The 21,810-nt window shown below is 39.8% G+C and overlaps 3 protein-coding genes and 1 pseudogene across 4 annotated transcripts in view; 3 read left to right on the top strand and 1 right to left on the bottom strand.

Annotated features, from left to right (window-relative positions):
- LOC111331726 (uncharacterized) overlaps nucleotides 1-12,604 on the top strand; it is a 49,355-nt gene extending 36,751 nt beyond the window's left edge. The window contains exons 36-46 of the mRNA XM_022936894.2: nucleotides 406-603; nucleotides 1,154-1,348; nucleotides 1,870-2,112; nucleotides 3,149-3,388; nucleotides 3,733-3,948; nucleotides 4,575-4,643; nucleotides 4,808-4,969; nucleotides 5,753-5,917; nucleotides 6,271-6,396; nucleotides 8,015-8,212; nucleotides 12,469-12,604. Coding sequence (XP_022792629.2) covers nucleotides 406-603; nucleotides 1,154-1,348; nucleotides 1,870-2,112; nucleotides 3,149-3,388; nucleotides 3,733-3,948; nucleotides 4,575-4,643; nucleotides 4,808-4,969; nucleotides 5,753-5,917; nucleotides 6,271-6,396; nucleotides 8,015-8,196 — 1,796 coding nt within the window. The 3' untranslated portion in view covers nucleotides 8,197-8,212; nucleotides 12,469-12,604. The remainder of the gene's footprint in view (nucleotides 1-405; nucleotides 604-1,153; nucleotides 1,349-1,869; nucleotides 2,113-3,148; nucleotides 3,389-3,732; nucleotides 3,949-4,574; nucleotides 4,644-4,807; nucleotides 4,970-5,752; nucleotides 5,918-6,270; nucleotides 6,397-8,014; nucleotides 8,213-12,468) is intronic.
- LOC148736186 (uncharacterized) overlaps nucleotides 1-21,810 on the bottom strand; it is a 300,358-nt pseudogene that overhangs the window by 247,399 nt on the left and 31,149 nt on the right. The gene's annotated exons all lie outside the window — the stretch shown is intronic.
- Nucleotides 13,862-16,759, top strand: LOC111331740 (uncharacterized). The gene is made up of 2 exons (XM_022936914.2): nucleotides 13,862-14,543; nucleotides 15,942-16,759. The coding sequence occupies exons 1-2, from the start codon at nucleotides 14,023-14,025 to the stop codon at nucleotides 16,189-16,191; spliced, it is 771 nt and encodes a 256-aa protein (XP_022792649.2). The 5' UTR covers nucleotides 13,862-14,022; the 3' UTR covers nucleotides 16,192-16,759.
- On the top strand, nucleotides 17,726-20,152 carry LOC111331742 (uncharacterized). Its single transcript, XM_022936915.2, has 2 exons — nucleotides 17,726-18,453; nucleotides 19,477-20,152. The coding sequence occupies exons 1-2, from the start codon at nucleotides 17,909-17,911 to the stop codon at nucleotides 19,727-19,729; spliced, it is 798 nt and encodes a 265-aa protein (XP_022792650.2). The 5' UTR covers nucleotides 17,726-17,908; the 3' UTR covers nucleotides 19,730-20,152.

The raw sequence follows: 21,810 nt of genomic DNA, 5'->3' as shown, positions 1-21,810 counted from the left end.
GTCTCAAACTAGTTTCGGTTTGGCTGATATAACGTGTGGTAATTTTCTCTCTCCTTTACCAACATCATTCTTTTTTCATATTCATCTTAGCTAGTTTTATGTTTGAAGAACAAAAAAATTTTATCCTTGGGGTCATAATGAAAAAAAATTCAGCGTATTCGAGCGTCTCTTTTTAAATGAGGAGGGTATCTCTTTTTGAGGGCGTGAAAAACGAAATGACTTCCAACTGTATTTCTTATTTATACCATTATTATCCGGAACAATCGGGAAAAAGCTAAAAGAAAAAGCAACTATTATGGCAATCATTTCGTCTCAAATTTCACATTATATATATTATATATATTATATATATATATTATATATTATATATATATATATTATATATATAATATATATTGTCTTTAGAGATCTACTGTCCGGCGTTGGAAGCACCATTCCGAGGCCAGATCACCCCAGCAACCTGTACTGACGACAGAGAGAATATCCAGCGCAACACACAATGCACGTATGGCTGCGTTGCTGGGCATAAACTCGCAGGCGGAGATCAGTCATTGACCTGCCAGATCGATGGCTTGTGGCAGGGTGCTGTACCCTTCTGTAAACGTGAGTAACATACTTTGAGCGGATGCGAAGTTTCATCTGGAACGTGGCCAAGAATTGTGTCATTTCATTTGTGGCACGGTTTTACAAGTGTTTTACAAGAAGGTTATGTGCTCAGTCAACCTGATGCTGTAGATATTGTCTTATGTTCTTCAGGTAGAAGTATTGACATTTAAGAAATCGTGTTAGCTGCTTTGAATAGAAATTGAAGTTATGTCACCAAAATATAAGTGGTTAAATAGTTTCCACTCATAGAGATAAAGTACGCTGAAAAGTCGTGTTTCTGTCAAGGTATCAGGGTTATGTTTGTGCTGGAGTAAAGTTAGGATAGTTCATTGCCTTGAGTTTTCGAGAAGAACTGATCCCTTAATTAAGTTGGAAATCAGTCTTCGTTCCCCTCAGGTCAAACCAACTTGCTCCTGCTACAAACAGTTACAATTCCGAGAACGACGGCCAAACTTTTACTTCGTTGCTGGTGATTCGATTTTACATCACACCCTACAAAGTATACTTTACATCCTGGATGATATAATTTAATTTGAACTCTTCTCAGCGGTTACTTGTCCAAAGTTGACTGTTCCAGACAATGGTGGCGTTATTCCAGCTTCATGCTCGAAAACAGACATCGAATATGGAACACGATGTGTCTTTTACTGCGGTGACGGCTATGCACTCAGCGGTCCACGATACACCACATGTCAGGCTGACCAGTCATGGAGTGAGTTAGCGTCGTTGTCTTGTGTCAGAGGTAAGAAAACTACTAACTTATTGCGAAAGAAAAGAAAAAAAATCGGTTAAAGGAAAAAATGAAAGGGGGGTTTGAAGAGCTATATATAAAATCTTGTTTAGCAGTGTCATAACAAAGGGGTCACGCCCCATCCACTTCTTCCTTGTGGAACCTTAAAATGCCAGGCTCTTTGGTTTTGGGGAGGAAGAAAATTAAAGAAAACTAAGACAAAGTTAGTCCATAAAACGGCGCAAAATTCTGGAAGAATCAATCCAGCGCTACAGCGATCGGAGTCGAGCGCTTTCACTGGAAAAGATATTACAATTGCACCAGCATATCAGCTGATCCAAGTGCAGATTAAGTGATCTTCTGGAATGGATAGCTAGATGAAATATTTCTTGATTTTGCAACATTCTTGCGGGCTCAGAAATAGGGCCTTACTGCCTTGTTATCGTTACTCTTGAAAGCAGCGAAAGCAACACATTAGTAACGGGTCGAGTAAATGACCTTCAATTATTCAAATTCCTTCTCTGTTATTGCAGTTTACACGGATCCATGGATCGCCTGTCCAATTGACAGAGTAGAAGATCTTGATCCAGACAAGTCCACTGTGGTGCTTGGCTACAAGTGGCAGCTTCCGCGAACCAACACTAAAACCTTGGCAGTGTCGCCTAGCAACTACGATGAGAATTATCCATTCCCCGAAGGCAGACATACGGTCACGTGGATAGGGACCAGTGATAGCGGAGCTCAAAAGAGTTGTACCTTCCACATCACAGTAAACGGTAGGCAGATTATAGAATTTTCAAAACAGTTAAGATTTTGAGCCGTGTTTTAAAGGCACGAGATTTGAGCTTAGGAAAAGTGTCCGAATGGTAACTTAGTCAGTATGGGCCAGAATGAAATTTTTATGACTTGGGAAAAAAGATTACAAAAGATTTTTCCAATCCTTCCTTACTCACATTTCCTTTAGGGTAAGATAAGTTGTGTTATCCGCTGTCTGATTAAAGCAAATAGAAAAAGAAGTTTGGAAACTGAATGACTCTGTGATTTACAGAATCTCAACTAATCTTACCTAATGTTCGCGAAAACTCGAACAAAGGAAACCATAGTCTTATCAACTTGAGATAGCACATTAGGTTAAAAACTAATCTACCTGAGGAAATAAATTATCTTGCCTGAAGCACTGTGTAGTTGGTTGCTGTTGAGGCTATTCCTCAACAAGGTTTTATGATTTAGTCCGTTCCGTTCTACATTTTTTTTGTATGTCACGTATGTCACACATCACTTACCGCACAATCCTTCAGTAGTAATTTTACTCGCTATCCTTTTTCGCACGTGGTGAAGCGCTTGTAAAATTTTAGGTACGTAAAACTGTTCCTTTTCTTTCGCTTACCGCCCTTCATCGTGTGGTTTTTACAGCTCCCTGAGTCTCGTAATCTTTGATGAAATGGTGACCGGATCGTTTTGTAAATATTGGTATTCTTCGCCGTCATTAAACTCGTTGGTCACAGCGCTGTTCTGTTATTAGTCGACATCTTCGCCGCTTTATGTGTCCCACCCGGACAGTTACGAAAGGCCATCTTTAGCCCTTTCACTCCCAAGATCCTATCAGCAATTCTCCTAACCCTCTGCCATACAATTCATGCTATGTTAGTTTGGAGAATTTGGTCTTGGATCAATTGATATTTTTCTTTATTCTCATTGCTTGTCTGCTTGATATTGTATCGATATTGTAAGGAGAAATTCTGTCTTGGTCACTCACGGTAGTTAAAGGTTTAAATGAGTTGCTATTGCGATTGGTTTTCCTCCTCATTTTAGATGTGACCCCGCCTAAAGTGCAGAACTGTCCCGCCAACATCGTGGAGCGTTCCAACTCCTTGCAACAGGATATCACTTGGACAGAGCCGACCTTTACTGACAACGTAGGGGTGGTCAGCATTCTGTCAAATCGACAACCTGGCTTTTCAATGCAGACTTACACATCACTTACCGTACAATATACCGCTTCAGATGCTGCAGGAAACATCGTGTATTGCACCTTCAACATTACTCTGGAGGGTAAGTTTAACCGTAAAAACACTTTTCATGATCAGAATAAAGACAAATAATGAGCGATAAATTGAATTTGAATGAACTTCAGGCAGAATGACTGCAAAGTGGCTGTCGGTTCCAGGTTTAGAGAAGACCATAATGAGCGTTCTTACCTTGCCCCCCTAAGTGCCATCATCGCTTTTATATATTGCATGCTTCCACAAAACGCAGGGGTGGGTTGTTCGAAGCCCGATTCGTATTTATCCTAAGTTAAATTACCTTACTTCGTAGTCGTACATCATAAATTTCGAAACGCTATTTTTATCAACTATCAAGTGCCTAAGTTAAACAAAATTTGTTCTTTTTTTCAGGTACAACCTGTCCCACAATTCCTCATCCTAAAAATGGCATGGCGAGTAAACTTGGAAATTTCCTGCAACTCAGATGCAAAATGTACTACTTTTTCAATCCATACCCTCCTGGACTGCCCACGCGATTCGAAAATCCTTTCTATAGCTGTATAGATAATAAGTGGGTGTCACAGAATGACCAGGTGTCCATCCTACATAAAGCTCCAGATTGCATGAGTAAGTATGCGGTAAGACTTATCATGGTATTCTAGAGTTTGATCACTGCTCTCTGCGAGGGAAAGGTATTTCCTTCATTCAGAGCCACTACGAGTCTTAAGGAACTCAATGTGATTCGTATTTTTTATTTTGGATCAATTCAAAAATTTCATCGCAAATTATCTTGCGTACGGATCTTCCGTGTAGATCCTCCCTGCCCTCATTCAAATAAGATATTAAGAAAAATTAAGGCTTTACGCTTCTTTAATTGTCAGTGCTGATGGCAACAATTTTCAGAACTTATAATGATCTCCCATCACAATGGTTTATTATTTTATTTTTTTTTATTCGCAACATGAACACTTGTTTCACGATATACGGCGGTTTTGCATGAAAGGGCATTACTTTAAAGATCACAATATTTAGCCATGGACTAACTGTATGCATAGAAGCAGTGTATCACTTCACATTTAATTTCAAACATAAGGTTCCGTTGTGGGCAGAAATGGCATATGATAGAGGTTTATTTTTAGATCGTAAGCCCTAGCAGAATTTTATGCTGTATTAAATTAGACACTAACTGTAATTAAATTAACATAATCATGCATGGAATGAGCTTGCTAACAAGAATTGTATGTTGTTGACAGAATACGTGTATTACGAACAGGGCAAATCTTGTGCGGATGGCACAATATTATTGGACAATGCTATTTGCTGTAAGTAACACCCCTCGATGTATTCAAGCAATTGTAGATTGTCCAAGTCAGTGTTCAGTCGAGGCTCAATACACTTCTTTTTTTACAAATAGCGACCTATATATTTTATACGAAACTAGATATAATTAAAGCAATAAAATAACGAGTCCTTTATGTTTTGGCAGTGAACTGTCCGCCTGGAACGCACGGAGACAGCTCCACAAACACATGCGTTGACTGTTACTTAGGATTTTATCAAGACGAGGAAGGCAGGCCCGAATGTCAGCCATGCCCCAAAAAATACAGCACTGCCATAACAGGAGCTAAGAATATCACAGATTGTCGAGGTATGTTCGTAGAAATTTACTATTTTATCTTTATTTTCCTAATTTTTGCTTTATGATCAGGGACAAGTTCCTCTTAGATCCCAGTAACTTTACAAACTTGAAGCCATACTTTGAAATCTAAATTGTAGGAATGCAAGGTAGTATGGTTCCAAGCTCAAAAACCAGTCTATTCTATATTGTTTCCTTATGTTTTCGAGGTTTCACTGCTGTGTTGATTTTGGTAGTCACATCTCTTAATATAGCAACACTCAACGGAGCTGAATAACGAATGTTACGTCAAAGGTATGCGGTCAATAACGCGGGCTCAAGCATGCGCGGTTTAAATTTAGCAAAATTGGCGAAAATTATATGGAGCTGGCATTTAAAACCAAGGCATTTTGTTGTCGTCAAAGGCAGTTTCCTATTTCCAAAGTTTTTAAGGCGAAAAATAGTTTTCGAAAATATTTAGGGGGGTAAAAAAGTTTTTAGAAGTTGTTCTGTAAAAGAATAGCGGTAAGAAAAACAACGCCTCAAAGCAACAGAATAGAAAAATACTCTATATACGAGAGCTTTTTTCCGAAAACTGAGTCCTTTAAAAAAATTTAGCACGTGCGCCCCCATACGTTATTCAGCTCTTTATAACAACACAGGTTCATTTTATACTCAGTTATATGAGTTTCAAAATCTGGGACTTGGCAAGTAGCATCTTCATATAGTTTCTGAAGAACAAGACATCAGTTAAAGAGATGTTCCTCTCAAGCTGTCGGTCGAAGATGAATTTTGTGCCATTCGATTTTGATACAGCTATCTGCAGAAAAGGTAAATATTCCACTAACAATGGAGTTTGCCCGTGCAAGAGATGTCCCTATGGAACGTACCAGGAAATTGAACAGATGACGTACTGCAAAGCTTGCCCGATTGGAACTAATACTACACGGACTGGAAGCACTTCTATCAGCGATTGTGTGGGTAAGTACTACTTAGAGAGTGATTTAGTGAATCGTCGTTTTTGCTTTTTCTATTCTATCCACTACTACAATCCATCGAATATTTTCGCTCTTGCATAATTGCACGTTCAAACGCGTTATAAGACTCAATTTTACCTCAGCTATAAACTGGGGAATATCAGTTAATATTTACATTACCAATTTGAAAACTTTGCGTCTAATGCTATGGACGTATTTCCTTTCAAAGATTATTCCACCTAGATGATGGAATTCACATTGGAGCGATACGAAACATTTGCCCTCCCCCCTGCCCTATTTAAGTAATAAAATGATGGTTTTATATTAAAAAAAAAACTCTTTTACATTTGTTCGCAGCCCAAGCTAAAATAACTGGGACAGTGCCCAGTTCAGACTTCTCCGTGAAGGAAAATGGTACCATTTCTATCGTTTGTAATGTTGATGGCAGTCCAGCTCCCACTGCTACATGGACTAAGACCGCTGGTGAGTTTCGCTCCAAATAACGACCTCCCAATTAATTACGCACGAAAGGGGCCAGTCACGATTAGTCACCGTGGGGGTGTAGGATTTGTGGGAGGAGCGAAGGGGGGAAATCAGTCGGCGCTAACAGGAGGGAATAAAGGGGTGCTATAGAAAAATTTGAATACCAATTAACTCCCGATATGGGTAGGGGAGGGGTTGTCATACCAATACTACAGAGCCTTATGGTGAGATCAGGTTAATTGTATCGTGACACGATCAAAATATTCTAACACCCCCTCGACCCCCACCCCCACCCCCACCCCCACCCCCACGCCAGCCCGGCGATAAATCATAAACGACCATTCCTTACATTTCAAATCACGTTAACAGTATATAAGACCTTGTGTTCTTCATAGTGACAGCTGAGAAATTTATTTTGAATATTGAACTCTATTTTAAAAACTTAGCTCCCTTCCTTTGGTAATCTTACAAAGTTTAGTTCTCGTACTGTTTCCCTTTTTGGCTAAGAGAACGCAATTTAAAGAATCACAGGTTGATAGCTTTTTACGCCGAATTTAATGCGCATTCGTTGTAAAGTGAAGCTTAACAATGAAAAGTAGATTCTTGGCTAGAGGAAACGAGTAAAACAGTGGGTGCGCGAAAAAGGGGTAGGTCATACTGGCAATGTTTTTTTCCCCACTCGTGTTCTATAATCGCGACCCTGCAACAAGCTCAATTTCAAAAATAATTTGAATATATCAACAAAGTTGAAATGGTAAATTGGCCACCGTTACGGTTATAAAAGCTGACGTTTCGAGCGTTAGCCCTTCGTCGGAGCGAATAGAGCAATTGTGGGTTGTGTGTGCTTTTAAAGGCAGAAAATGGAGCTACGTGATTGGTGGGAACATGGCAACGAGAAAACACGAATAAATTAGTGGAATGAAAAGCGTTCGTTGATACCTGCGGGATTTATACTGCCGGTTTGAAAGATGAGCCTTTGTTCAAGAGTTTTGCGGCTTCCCGTGCTACCTAAGTGTAAGGAAAGACCGCAGATTGCCATATGTTGCTTAGAATGATTGGGTAAATTAAAATGTCTAGCGACTGGTTTCGATGTGTCCTTGTCATTCCTCTCCACGTCGCGAAGGTGTTCTCGGAATCGGTCACCTAGTCTTCTGCCTGTTTCGCCGATGTATATCTTTTTGCAATAAGTGCAAGTTATGCAATAGATTACATTGGCGGAGGTGCGCGTGAAGTGATCGGTGATCTTAATGGATCGTTTGAGTCCCGATATTTTCTCAGTGTTGTGAATGAAAGGACACGTTTTGCATCGTGTACGAGCGCATTTAAAAGTGCCTGGTTGGGTCTGAAAAGAACTTCTGACCAAAAAATTGCCTAAGTTTTTGTCGCGTTTGAATGAAATGAAAGGAGGCTGCGAAAAGATAGTGCTTGTCTCTAGATTGTTTTGAAGTAATTTAAAGTTTTTAAGAATGATGGAGTTAACTGAATGGTTGTGAGGCTGGAACGTGAGAGTGAATGGAATGCGGTCGGAATCTTCCAATTTCAAAAAGACAACAAGGAGGAAAGATAATTATTGATAAAATTTGTCAAAGTTCTGTTAACATGAATATTGTTCGTACAGGTTCTCCACCCTCTTCGGACCGCGTAGCAGTGAATTACATCTACGATTTGGAAGGGAAGCTCACTGGCGTCGAGTACGTCATAGCTGCCGCGATTGCCTCTGATACGGGAACTTATGAGTGCAAGGCTTACAACAAAATTAACGTGGCTACCAAAACAATCAACGTGTCTGTAACATCTTGAGTCAGTAACTGACAAGGTATGAAAAATGATCGTTTACAATAGTCCCTTTTACAGTTGTGGGCTTGGTGGCCGAGCCTTTTAACAGGAGTGAGGCTAAGGGTGACTCTGTTGTGATAGAGACCTGTATTTAGTTAGCATGATAACAAAGTAATTTGCATTTGAAAAGCAGCTACATCTCTATCATAACAAGGTCACCCTTAGCCTCACTCCTGTTCAAAGGCTTGGCCACCAAGGCCACAACTGTAAAAAGGACTATTAGGGTTTTACGAGCTTGTCGTAATAGACTTAATTTTAACCCTTTAATAACTCCCATGATTTGATGGTTAATTCTCCCCTTTAGCTGTTACACATTTCCTCGTAAATTGGATATGAGAATTTGATGTTAGATCAAGATAACGACTTCTGCCTGATAAGTTTGAGTTTTCTCATTACCCGTTTGCTGGGTAATGTATGGATATTGTAGGGAAAAGTTATGTGTTAATCACTTCTGGGGTTAGGGTTAAGCAGTGATGTGAATTTGTTGACACTTTCTGGTTGATAAGTTTCTATATCTCCATTACTAGACTGCTAAATTAAGAATTGAAAGTGTATGGAGAAGTCACCTCGCTAGCCTTAGAAAAAAAGAGTAGTAGTAACCATGAACTTAACGAGTCCACCTTCGTCCCTCGGGAATATCCACCCTCGGAAGAATTTGTTTTCCACTCTACTGTGAAATGTGAACAAGTCAAACGAATTCAGTATTAGTGCTATGTCAACAAACAAGGCCCCCCGGGATCGACAAAGTACCAATAAGAGTAATAAACGATTGCCTTCCTGCAATCTTACCATCAATTACTTCAATCATCAATGCGGCTTTTTACTTCTCTTTGTTTCCCTCTTGCTGGAAAATTTCGGAAGTAACGCCAATATTAAAAGAGGGAGACCACCAGATCCCAAACAATAATAGACCAATCTCTCTGAAACCGGTCCTTTCAAAAGTCTGCGAGAGAGCTGCTCACGATCAGCTAGTATCTTACCCGTCTACTAAAAGACGTCTGACTGTACAGCAATGTGGAAACAAGAATTGGAACTCTACAGAGACTTCATTAATCCAAACCACTGATTCTATCCGTCGAAACATTGACAATAAAGCACTAACCGCTGCAGTGTTACTCGATATGAGTAAAGCATTCGATAGTATTGATCATGACATCCTGATCACGAAATTGAGGGACGTTGGATTGTCTGCATCATCTATAGAGTGGTTTAAGAGCTACTTGTCTTCACGTTATCAAGTAGTAAAAGTTCAAGCATCAACCTCAGACCAACTACCTGTTACTAGTGGTGTTCCGCAAGGGAGTATTTTAGTGCCCCTTCTTTTTAGTATACTTTCAAACGACCTCGCTCTGGTGCCTAAATATCTTTTTCACAAAGCTTCGTAGACGACACTAAACTCTTGCTTAACTTCAGCCTAAAAGATCAGCAAATCGCAGTACGTGAAATGAATGAGGATCTCCAGAGAATATGCCAATGGACGTTTACCAACAAGAACTTACTTAACCCAGTGTTCAGGAGAACGTGACGTTGCGTTACATTTATGGTATATTTAAAATGAGTGACAGGGATCAAATGTCAAGTACTTTTACTTCGTTCGAGATTTTGCCTTGTGAAGATCGAGTATTCGCCAAGGAGGTTTTGTCCTTAGTCAGAATAAAGTAAAACTTTGAGTTTAACCGCGGATTTATTGAGTCGTTCTTAACACCCAGATATGACAAAATTCGTGATCTTTGGCAGCAGACCGATGGTCACTAAGGTTGACGACCTTCGCCTTTCTTTACTGGGTAAAGATCTAACCCCTGCCAAATCAACAAAGGACCTTGGGGTAATACTGGATCCTAACCTAACGTACAAAGATAAAGTCTGTTTACGAGCCTAGTGGCCCATTAGGCAGGTGCTTAACTCCGGTTTCTGTAGCATGAAGTGACTAGGAGTATTTCTACTCCCCCCTGGATGGGATGCCAGTCCATCGCAGGGTTACCCCCCAGCATTAAATTGCCGGTACCCATTTATACACCTGGGTGAAGAGAAGCACTGTGAGAGTAAAGTGTCTTGCCTAAGAACACAACGCAATGTCCCGGCCGGGGCTCGAACCCTGACCACTCGATCCGGAGTCGAGCGCACTAACCATGAGACCACCGCGCCTCCACTACTAACGTACAAAGACCATATAACAAACACCGTTTGTTATATGGATAAACCGCGTCAAGCACGTGTTGGACAAGGACACCTTAACCATAGTTGTCAATGGTCTAGTCCTTAGCAAACTCTTCTATTGCTCGGATATTTGGAGTAATACCACCGAGAGTAAATTAGACAAAGTACAAAAAGTACAGAACTTTGCCTGTGGTATAGTCAGTGGAGCAAAGAAATCTGACCACATAACACCAGTCCTCACGGCAATGCAGTGGCTACCTATTAGGCAAGAGCTCTATTACAGAAATGCTGTAATGGCATTCAAGTGCATGACTGGTTCCGCACCCGATAGATTAACTGGACATTTCATTAAACGTCCAGACGTATCAACGCGCACCACAAGAAATTCACACAAAATTCAGATTCCTCTTCTAAAGACTGCTACAGGACAGAGAACCTTCTACTATAGAACTGTAAAGATTTGGAATGCGCTAGATCCCTCGCTCAAGTTAAGCAGAAAACTACAAGAATTTAAAAGGAAATTAAAAAACATGTAATAAAAGACTTCATGGATAGTAAAGTGATACAATTATGTAATATATTATATAAATTATAAAATGTGTTTTTTATAATAATAATAATAATATTTATATAGCGCGCCCATCAAAAGCTTCTCGTGGCGCTTTACAATACTATAAAATAATAAAATAACCTAATGCACATAGATAAAATTCAATCAAACAGAAGAGAATTACTAGTCACAAATTTTGAAAAGAGAAAAGTCTTGATGTTCTTTTTGAAGTGCACCTGCACCCAAAAAATTTTTTTCGCTTAACGAAGTAAGCTTATTTTTTTGAGTTTTTCTGCGCAAAAATTTTTTTATTTGCTCAAATCTTCAATTTTCTATGCCCAGTCAAAATACGGAAAATCGGCCGCCATCTTGCCCCACGACCGAGTTTAAAGAGGAATGGCTCTAGTGGGTAATGTGACGTCAAATCGAGAACACGAAAGTCTGCATTTCACACATTTTCACTTGTTTGGGAAGGTTGTAGTCGATAATTGTCCAAAAATATGCCGACTAAGTGTGTTGTAGAAGGATGTAGCAACGTGCGAAATTTGCAAGAGGGTATCGCGCTTCATACATTCTTCATACAACACACCTAGTCGGCATATTTCGGACAATATCGACGACAATCTTCCCAAACAAATGAAAATGTGTGAGATGTAGACTTTCGTGTTCTCGATTTGACGTCACATTACCCGCTAGAGCCATTCTTCTTTAAACTCGGTCGTGGGGCAAGATGGCAGCCGATTTTCCGTATTTTGACTGGGCATAGAAAATTAAAGATTTGAGCAAATTAAAAAATTTTTGCACAGAAATACTCCAAAAAGTAAGCTTATTTCGTTAAGCGAAAAAAAATTTTGGGTTTAGGTGCACTTTAAAAATAGTTACGGAGCTAGATTTATGAATTGAAAAAGGAATACTGTTCCACAACTTAGGTGCGCACACAGAAAAAGCTCTCTCATGATATGGTTTTTAGCGTGTATTCTCTGAAAAGCCCTTTCAGGACGAGAATAAAGTTTGTATCTGTGTGTGTATGTAGTAACAGAGAAAAAGTATTAATACTCTGAAAAAACTGCTGTGTTGCGTCCGTGAGCGGGTGACACACTCAGCTAACCATTTTATTAGAGGTTGATAAAGGAGTGAGAGCTGCTGTTGCGAATTTTTAAAAGCTGAAGAAATCCAGATACAAGGAAAATCTCCACAGCTTTTGCTCCAACGAAATTCCAGCGCTCAGCTCTCTATCTATGTTCATTCAAACTCTAAATAAGGTGCTGATCATTGGACGACCTCGCACTGAGTTTTATCCAGTGGTGAACACGAAAAATCCGGAAACGGATTGATCCAAAATGACGAAAACGGCTCCAGAATTAGCGCAGGTGTTCGCTCATTTCGAGTCCGATCCGAACCGGACGATCCTGTTTTTAGAGCTGTGTTGACGTCAATTGACCAATTTATCATAAAATTCGAGGCGAACAGATCTCTTTCTGAATCATCCCTGTTAATGTATTTTTCTCAATTTTTCGTTTTTGTTTCAGATTAACCTCGACTCAAGAAGAAGAAATAAAAGAGGATCGAGTTACAGTTTAAGATTGGAAAACATGTTATTTCACTTATCCTTGACTTTAATTGAAGCTTCTAGTGGAAAAGGAATAAACGGTGTAAACTAGAAAATGTTTGAAGTGCAAACAAATCGCATGTGTTTTAATACAAAATCCCTTTACATGTCAAATCCTAAAGAAGGTCTATTCGTTTTTCACCTTCCCTCTTTGCCTTGCCCTGTTTGTTAGAAAATCCAGGTCCCTTTGCCATCTCCCCACCCTCCCTCCCCCGCCACAACAACCCAAGTCACATCATCCTTGAGCTAAGAAACCTCGCTTCCAACTAACCACATCGCCCCATAGTGGAATGACTGAGGTCGTGGCAGACTCGTGCCAATGCTAGTGACATTTCAACTAAAAATTTCTTTATCCTTGTGGTTTTCTGCAGTCAAATGGATCTGCTTCTTTGTACATGTGTTTAAAATCTTATTTATTTAGCTAAGGATATTGCAGTACTAGGCTAGCGTTGAAGCTTTTTTCACAGTTTCAATCAACGTGCAATGGGTTTTTTCATGCAAACCATTAATACTCAACGATCCATCTTCGCCTAAACTCCACACAATGAAAGATTTGCTATTAGTGCGTTTGCAGAAGAGTAATTATTACAGGTGGTTCGGACACTAGCCAATGTACTACGTGGCAGGTCTCCACCAATCATATTACAGGATTAGCAATATCCCCCACAGTCTGAAGTGTCACGCAACGTCATTGTAAAACAATGACGTCACAGGGAGTCACACTGTCACGTGGCACAAAATACCGGCTCCTCATTGGCTACACCACTGCTTAACAAACTTACTCAAATGATTGGCTAAATATATAAAGACCACGCACTTTCATCCGTACCTTTGCATTAAAAAAAAATATTAGCTTACGAATAATTACGCACGTGCTTTTCTATAAAATGAACCAAACGAAAATGGGACTTTTGTTTCATAAATCGTAAAAGATGAAAAGAGACGGCTACGTTTTACTGAGACCTACAACATTCCGGTTGCATACGCACTTTGAATGTAAGATTTCAAAGGTCTTGATGAAATCGTAGAAAAATCTTGGGATGAAAAAGAATTGTTTTGAAGCCAACTGTTGCCAATTATGTTCATGTCGCACCAAATATCAAGCGTTGGGCGCATAACTCAAATCCTCGGCATTTATTAAAGATGAAAACACATCAGCTAATCCAAAGACATTAAGCTTACAGGTGATTTTTATGATTATAAATTATTTATATTGTTCACCGCGCCCAAACATATGCTGACGTTTTGATTGGTCATTAGACACAGAAACACGGCTATTTAGATGCCTCAGCTACTGCCAATCACTGACGAAGGCGCACTATTCTCCTACTCAATAAACTTGAATTGAGCCTCGGTTTAAAACAGCTAGATAAAATTGAATGGTTGCAGACCCTATCAGCGCATTAAATCAACTTGGGGACTGTCGACGATTTCAAACACAATCCAATTTTTTCAACCGAGCTTGGCGTTAGAGATGTATTTCCTAGCTGCCATCATTTGTGCCCTAACCTCGCTGCCATCAGCAGATGCGTTTTGCGAGCGTCTATATAAAAATCTCTACTGGAGCCCTAAAAGTTTAGCACAGAGAGCTCTCGACGCAGATATTGTTGTATATGGCAACATTGCCGAAAGTCCATGCTTAAAACCAAGCTTCAAGTTTGTGAACACAACAAAATTACCGACTCTTTCAGTCAACGCCACAAATTCTTCCAGTAGTGTTCAAATGACACTTCCCAGCAACACCAGCCACATTGATATGCGCAACTCCACCGATGACAACGCGACAGATATTTGTTTGAGGCGCGAGTTTTACAATGTGACGATGAATGTTTCTTGTGTTATCAAGGGAGGAGCAGTTCCTTCTCTCATTCAACTGCGATCATTCGGGTTTGGTCCCGGCAAGTGCACATACTTTACGAGAGGTTTTACCTACTTTGAGACAGTTCAGTCATTCCATGTGTACAAAGGACAAAACTATCTCGTCTTTCTTGGGAGGTGAGTGGAGAAGTAGCTTTAAAAAAGCTTTCACGATTTCGTCATGTACGAGAAATGCGTCGCTAAGAACATTTGATTACGCAGAACATCCTAGCATAAAGTTGCAGAAGAATCGGGTCTCTGAAGTCAGTCAATCTTTGTACCACGCTCGTGAGAAAGTCTCGAGTTTTTCTTTTACTTCTCCTTGCTGGATTTTTCGCATATGCAAAGCAGAAGGTAGTGTGGTGAGATATCGGCCAAATTCTGACGGAAGCGCCTTCTGAAAGAAAGGTCTTGTTCTTGGAGCATTGTTTATTTTGAATACTTTTATTTTCAGTATGTGAGGTCTTTTAGACAAACTTCAGAATCTTCACGTTTTATAAATTTCTTTTAAAATGGTTATCTGAACCTCTTTTCTCCTGCCTTAGGCAATTCGCAAATAAAACTCTTCAATCAAATGTAATTGTGATAAACTGTTGACTAAGTATATTTTACATTGCATTTAAAACATCGGCGCTTACCTGTAGTTTTCAATAGAGAAGATATTCCACCTGCCAGACTTATGAATCATTGATGAGCTTTCCTTGATTGCATTTTTGACACGAATAATATAATGGCGATGAATATGAATGGCGAAGCTTGCGCGTTTTGAGCCGGCGGGTAATGTGAGCGCGCGCGAGGTCCACGAGTGTTCCGGGACAAAATTGTCACGGTTCGAATCTCGCAGGCTTCGGGGCTCAAATGGCAGAACTAATATGTACTTGCTCGTTGGTTAACACGAACATGGCGATTACGCTTCCTTGTCTACCTTTGGTTAAGAACTGTAAGTTTTTCGGTAAGAGAGCTAAAGATGGAGTAAGTGAACCACCAAATGTCAAGAATTCATCTATTCCAAAGATTAAAAATAAGTTTTCACTTAAACCTCATTGACCGCCGCCCAGTTAGACCAATGGATAGAGCGCTGGACTGTTGTGCGGGAGGTCGAGGGTTCGAGCCCCGGCCGGACCAACACTCAAGGTCTTAAAATAATTGAGAAGAATTTGCTACCTTTCTATAACATCAAGAAATGGTTATATATTCTAGTCTTCTCGGATAGGGACGAATAAATGGAGGTCCCGTCTCCCGCAGGGTTGGGGCAGGAGACGTTAATTTCCCACACACGAGATTACTGTGTGATGGATGTCCTCCCCTGGGGTGGGATGGGGGGGGGGGGTTTATACATTGAATGTAAAGCGCTGTTGATCTGTCATTGTAAATAGCGCTCTATAAGAAATAAATTATTATTATTATTATTATTATTATTATTATTATATCTCCCTCCCGCATATTGATGTTTGGCCTTTTTTCGTGAGGTGAATAGAAGTATTAATGCAAGTGCGTAAGTTCCTTAGGCACTGACTTTCCTTTCTTTTCTTTTAGGCACAAAGGGAATGGTGATTCCAACAGTTTTTGGCCACGTGAAATCAATCTACAATCAGCAGCCACGGAAATTATAGATGAGAAGTATCTAGAGCCCGTTTTCGCGGCAGTTGGCGGTCATGCGCACAGCCCTGAGGGAGTGTCAGAGTCTCATAGCATTTGTGTACCATACGTTGGCGGTGCATCGACACACTACATAAAATATTCTTTCCTACTGTTGGTGCTTGCCTTCGGAATTTTTTTGATATAGGCCGAAAGATGTCTTCGAAATATGTGGGTGTTTCTTACGGGTCACTTAATGTTTTAGAGAGCGACTCGACTCTTTCTAGGCAATCAGCGCGAGAAGAGCCAGCTGTTAAATGACAGACTTAAAATTAAATACTAATACTGGAAATGGAGCTCGTTTGTTTAAAATATAAAATTAAGAAACAAAAAGAGGACAAAAATAGCTCATAAGATCATTACTGAGAAAGGTGGAAGAGTCCCAAGGTAACCGTTTGTGATGACATGAAAATATTTCTCTTCGGTTACCCTGACTAACAAGGCCATCATTGTTGCTGCTTTAGACATGGCTACGTAAAATTTGCCTTCTAATCAAAGATTTACAAAGTATCAAAAGTGACTCATCGAAAGCCTCTGTACAATAGAGTCTACTTTGTAAACGCAGGGTCCGATGTAGAATGTTATTTTTGCCAATTACTGCTGTCTTTGTGATCTCAGACATCAAACGGTTCATGTACGTACACGATCCTGTTTGTTTAATTTCTATTCATTTTTACAATGAAATAAACTTCTCATGAATTCCCATCAGTAAAGAACCTCACTGTAGCTGTTTCTATGATCTTATTATATGGTGAATATCAACATTAAAGCAAAAATGGCGGGGGGAGGGGGGAGAAATAGATAAATCACTCTGACTCTTGCATACAAAAAGTGAACTGCGATTTTTCAGCCATGAGAGAACCTTGAGCGAACCTTCTTGCATGCAATGCTTGCCACTAGTAAAGAAAGAGACATTATTCACAGCCAGAAGATGAAATAAAATAATGGTTTGAATTGTAAAGGGACAGAGGGACATAGCAGGGGAAGGGCAGAGATCGAGAGAGAAAGAGAGGCACTTCTCTATGTAAATGGCCAACAAATCAAACAAATGAATGCCTTATGCTGTGAGCAAATTACGTGTCGTGTACTAAGGAATAAGAAAAGAGTGTCAACAAAGAGGAGAGTAAAGAAATCTTTAGATGACCTTAGATATATGATTGTTACCCTGTTTGAACGGCACAATTGCTTTCAGGAGCCTCGAAAAAACATAAGAAGCTATTAGAGTGCTATCGGCACACAGGCTATGTCGACCCCAACGCTGCTCTCTACAACGCATAACACACGACGAAAACATCGCTCACATCGTTCAGGTCATGCGCAGTGAACCCGAGGCCTTAGGACTGGAGAATGCAAGTGCTGGCTACGCGAACTAGGAGACGTACAACAGGCAGATAGTGAATGATTAATAATTCAAATATTGTAAACAATTTTTTTTCTATCGCAGGAAGCGATCCCTTCCCTAGAAGAATCGTGAAGAACTTCACTCAGTTACTTTACGTCTACCATAAGTGAAAATGACGAATGATAACATCTTAAAATAATTGCCCATTAACGGTACGGTAAAATGACCAAACTCTCTTTTTTTTTGCCAAATACACTGGAATTTAAGTGTACGTACCCAGGGCAGGTTGTTCATTAATGATTAAAAGTAACTAGTATTAGGGGACGCCTCACACAACAGGTGACTTGCAGATGCGAGAGCATCGCTGCGCATTATGGAAATGTAAATAGCTAGGCAGATTGAGTCAGAGAGTACCGCAAGCTAGTAAACAGGAAAAAAAAAATCAAGATCTCTCTATTTAGCCAGTGACGATTTTAATGCAGATCTTGTACTTCCTCGCACGCAGAATTAAATTTATAACAAGATGTCGATCCACGCTGTGGCAGTTGCTTTAATGTTATTCTTCATCGCGTCTTTGCTGCCTACAAGCGACGCCGTTTGTAAAAGTCCAAAAGAAGGCAAAACTTGGAGAAGGAAGAGCTTATTGGAGCGTGCTATCCAGTCCGACATTGTCATCTATGGGGAAGTTTTCTTCAGTCCGTGTTGGAAACCTGGCTTTGTAAAACCAACGAACGCTCCACTCACGACGACGCCAACTCAAGTTCCAAGCGGCGTCAACTCCACGAACACAACAAGCAACACGACAGGGTTCCTTACAACTCCTTCGCCAACGAAAGAAGAAAATGCAACGGTCAACACGACGACTCTGCCTATCACAGACGTTCCGTACAACTGTAGCACAGAATACTATGACGCCATTATCAAGGTTTTATGTGTCTTAAAAGGAGGCTCAGTTCCTCTGCTGGTTAATCTGGAGGGTCTTGGTCATGGAGAAGGGGTCTGTCTGGATGAATCGCACCACGACCATCACGCGTATAGGATGTTAAAGTATCTTATTTTCATTGGAAGGTAAAGTTTTATAGTTTTGTAAATTCTGCAGTTGTATTTTCCGTCTTGAAGTTTCGTGAGAGATTTCTTAAACTTACTTACCCTCACTTAGGCGCTTTAAATTTTAATGCGAAGTTATAATTTTCCTCAGTAAAGATATCATAGAAACACACTGAGATGTATTCCTTCCATTAAAACTTTGAGAATCGACAAGCGAATTTGCGAATTTCATTTCGAATTCTCAGTCTCTCACAGAAAGGCCTTTTCCATGATGGTTCCTCTATATGTAACCCCATGGAGACCTGCAGCTCTTTACAGCGTACATCATGTAAAAGTTTTTGGAGAATGATTTTCATCGCTCTTTTTGTCCTGTCAGCTATGTTTCTATATGTTAAGACTGATTAAACAACAAGCTCTTTCTCCTGAAATATTTATATCGGGATCGTTGGGGGTTTTTTTTCTTCACTCTGAGCGAGTAACATCCATTGCACCATAGACTCTTTCATTGTCTGAGCTCTTTCAAAAGCTATTTCGCCTCAGTACAGTTTCCAGTGCTCCGAATTGAAAGCCGGTAACCACTTGACTACTTTTCAATTCCAACCCGCTAAGAGTCTTTAACCAGCATTTTAAGTTAATGAATTGTTTCTTGAGAACGTTCTATTATTTTGCAGCCTTTCTCAGTTGTACTTGCTCGTCTCATCATTGGGGAATTTACAAATTCTCTTCAGTTAATTTCACTCCATTTACCAGTTAACTAGTTTTCAGACGGACCTACTTCATTTTAATTTGCCAACAATTTTTCAAATTTGACCGTACCAGTGATGTATACAAATAATTTCAAGTCAAGAATTAGCAATTATACACTTTATGCAAGCAAAATGGTCAAAGAAAAACTTGCAAAGGGCTCGAATTTAGTCATCTTGGTCTTGAATTAAGTTAGTGCATAACTGTTAGTCTCCCAAGCTCTTGGCTTACCCTGTAAACTACGAGACCATCAATGGTTGACTCCTTTTGAAGCTAACTTAATTTTGATTCATTCCATAGGAAGAAAATCCCAGATGAAAAAGGTCAATTCAGGATTTATCTCGTGAACTACCAACCTGCACTTAAAGAGATTGAGGATGAAAGCGAACTAGAACCTATCTTTGAAGCCATTGGTCGAAATGCTCACCTGCCTATCAACAACGTCAATCAGAAGGACCATGCCATGTGTAAACCTTACGTGGGTTCAGCGCATGCGTGCTGTTCGAGTCTTCTAATGATCCTATTCGTGTGCATTTCTTATATGATGTATTGACTTCAAAGCTGCACATCTAGCACAGGATGATAATTATCTTAAAGGAACGGTCTCCGGTCACATCACATTTTGTGACCGTAAATAACTAAAAATTTTATCATTGATAATAATCCTCGTCTGCCCTATTATTTTGTCACTATCAGTGTGCATCGTGAAGTTTCAACTGCATATGGTTAATCTCTTTTCAAACGATGAGGATGAATATTTACGAGTCCCTTATAGAGTGCTATTTCGCTCGTCCAAAGTAAGCCATTTCATGATTGACAGGTTGTAACATTTCAGTTTTGCATATAATGAAGGAAAGGACTGCGGATACCTCACTGTATTTACACCCAGAGTGGGGTGGGAGGGGGGCTAACGAGGCTCCGCAAACGTTTCCACTTTCATATCAGTCGAGTCTTGAATAAAGCCGCTTAAAACACTTATTGCCCATAACATTTTCTGGCGCATAAACCCAACCGAGAGATTATAATCTCTTGGCCTAACCAAATGTTGGAAAGCTTCAATCAAACACAAAAGCCGCATTAAATTTTTTTTTTCATATAAAAATTATTTTATGCTAAGAAGAAGACACGACTTCCTGTCGGGTTATGACGTTATAGAGCAAACCGGAAATTCTTCCGGCACCTTCTCTAAATGAAAAGTGAATCTTGAAGTTAGAAGAGTCTTGTAGTTTTCTACAAAAATATTTTCCTATTGTGATAGAAATCGTTCCACTTATCAGTAGACTCCAACCTCCAAATCAACGTTACGCATGATTCCTGATGACTAAGTAAACAGAGAGAGGATTTGTCGACCGAATCACGTTTAAGGTCTTCACGGATCGCATGAGCCAACCGCGCGTCTAAAGGCGGGGGCCACTGGACAGCAGCGGTCTTTCAATAGTTAACTTTAACTATGTAGTATTCGCAGCATCAGTGTCTGTCATTTTATTCCAAGTTCAATTCGTTATGCATCATGTGCAGCTCAGGAATGTTAAAACAAGAAAATTAACGTTTGAATAACAATGAAAGCCTTTTAACTCTAAACAAATCATTGTTGACATTGCCAAGCCTGGTCTCATCTTAAAGGAAATACGTAACGCGTTCACTTTAATTTTTTTTTTTTTTTTTTTCAACAATAGGCATTTTTGTTCTTTTTTGTTCTGTTTTTTTTCAACAGAAAGACTGAATTTAACTTCAAGTTTCCAGCGGGGTCTCGTATCTCCCTCATGGTGCTTTTCCAAGTTCATGGTTTTTGATATCTTTTGCGTCAAAACGTGACGCCAAAAATCTTCCACCGTTATCGGCTCGTTTAGCAGAGAACTCGGCCGTTGTTCTCCATCTTTTGTTGTCTAGCACTCATTTCCTGTTATAAATATTATCAATTATATAATTTCTCTGAGCATCATTATCATGAATTTCGTTTTACTCACTTTAAGTCTGCTCTCGCTTTATTGGGTATGAATCGTAATCTATTTAGCAAGCAAGTCTTTTTGTTTACAGATTCAAAGATGCCTTTACCTTTTTTCTCTATGTACGTTGAGTCAGTTATGTGCAAAATTCCAAGTATTTCAAGAGCTCTGTCGAACCTCAGCTTGTCGATGCTTACTTGTCGGGTTTTCAACACGCAAACCGCTAGTTTCTCTGCAGCTCGTCTGTTTCAAGCTGAGCGCTTTTCGTCTAAACGCTTTGGAATAAAACTGCTCTAATGAGACACGAGACAGCCCCCTGTAACTTCGCGCAACATGGCCGTAATCATGCGGTTTTAGGCTTGAAAAGCGGCATTGTATAGTGCAAATAATAGCTATACAAAGCGATTAATTTCCCAGAAAATTAAGTATTCATTAGCAAGAAACCTCGTCACTCCAGATGGGGGTTAAACACTCCTTTCCGCACCACGACACAGTCATTAAAGCATCTGAAAAGTGGTAACTGCATGGCTTCGAATCATTTGGTAATCCTTTGGTTTGAAAAGGCTAATATCACCTGTTTAATTATTTCTGAACTCGATCACATAACCCTTCTTAGTTTATGATCAGACTAAACCTCTACAATCCGTAAGTAAAAAAAAAAGATAATAAAATAAGATTGAAGAAAAAG

This window comes from Stylophora pistillata, chromosome 3 (genome assembly GCF_964205215.1).
Source record: "Stylophora pistillata chromosome 3, jaStyPist1.2, whole genome shotgun sequence".
NCBI classification, from domain to species: Eukaryota; Metazoa; Cnidaria; class Anthozoa; order Scleractinia; family Pocilloporidae; genus Stylophora; species Stylophora pistillata.
Note: the sequence above shows the minus strand (reverse complement) of the source record. Positions and strands in the feature narration are given on the sequence as shown.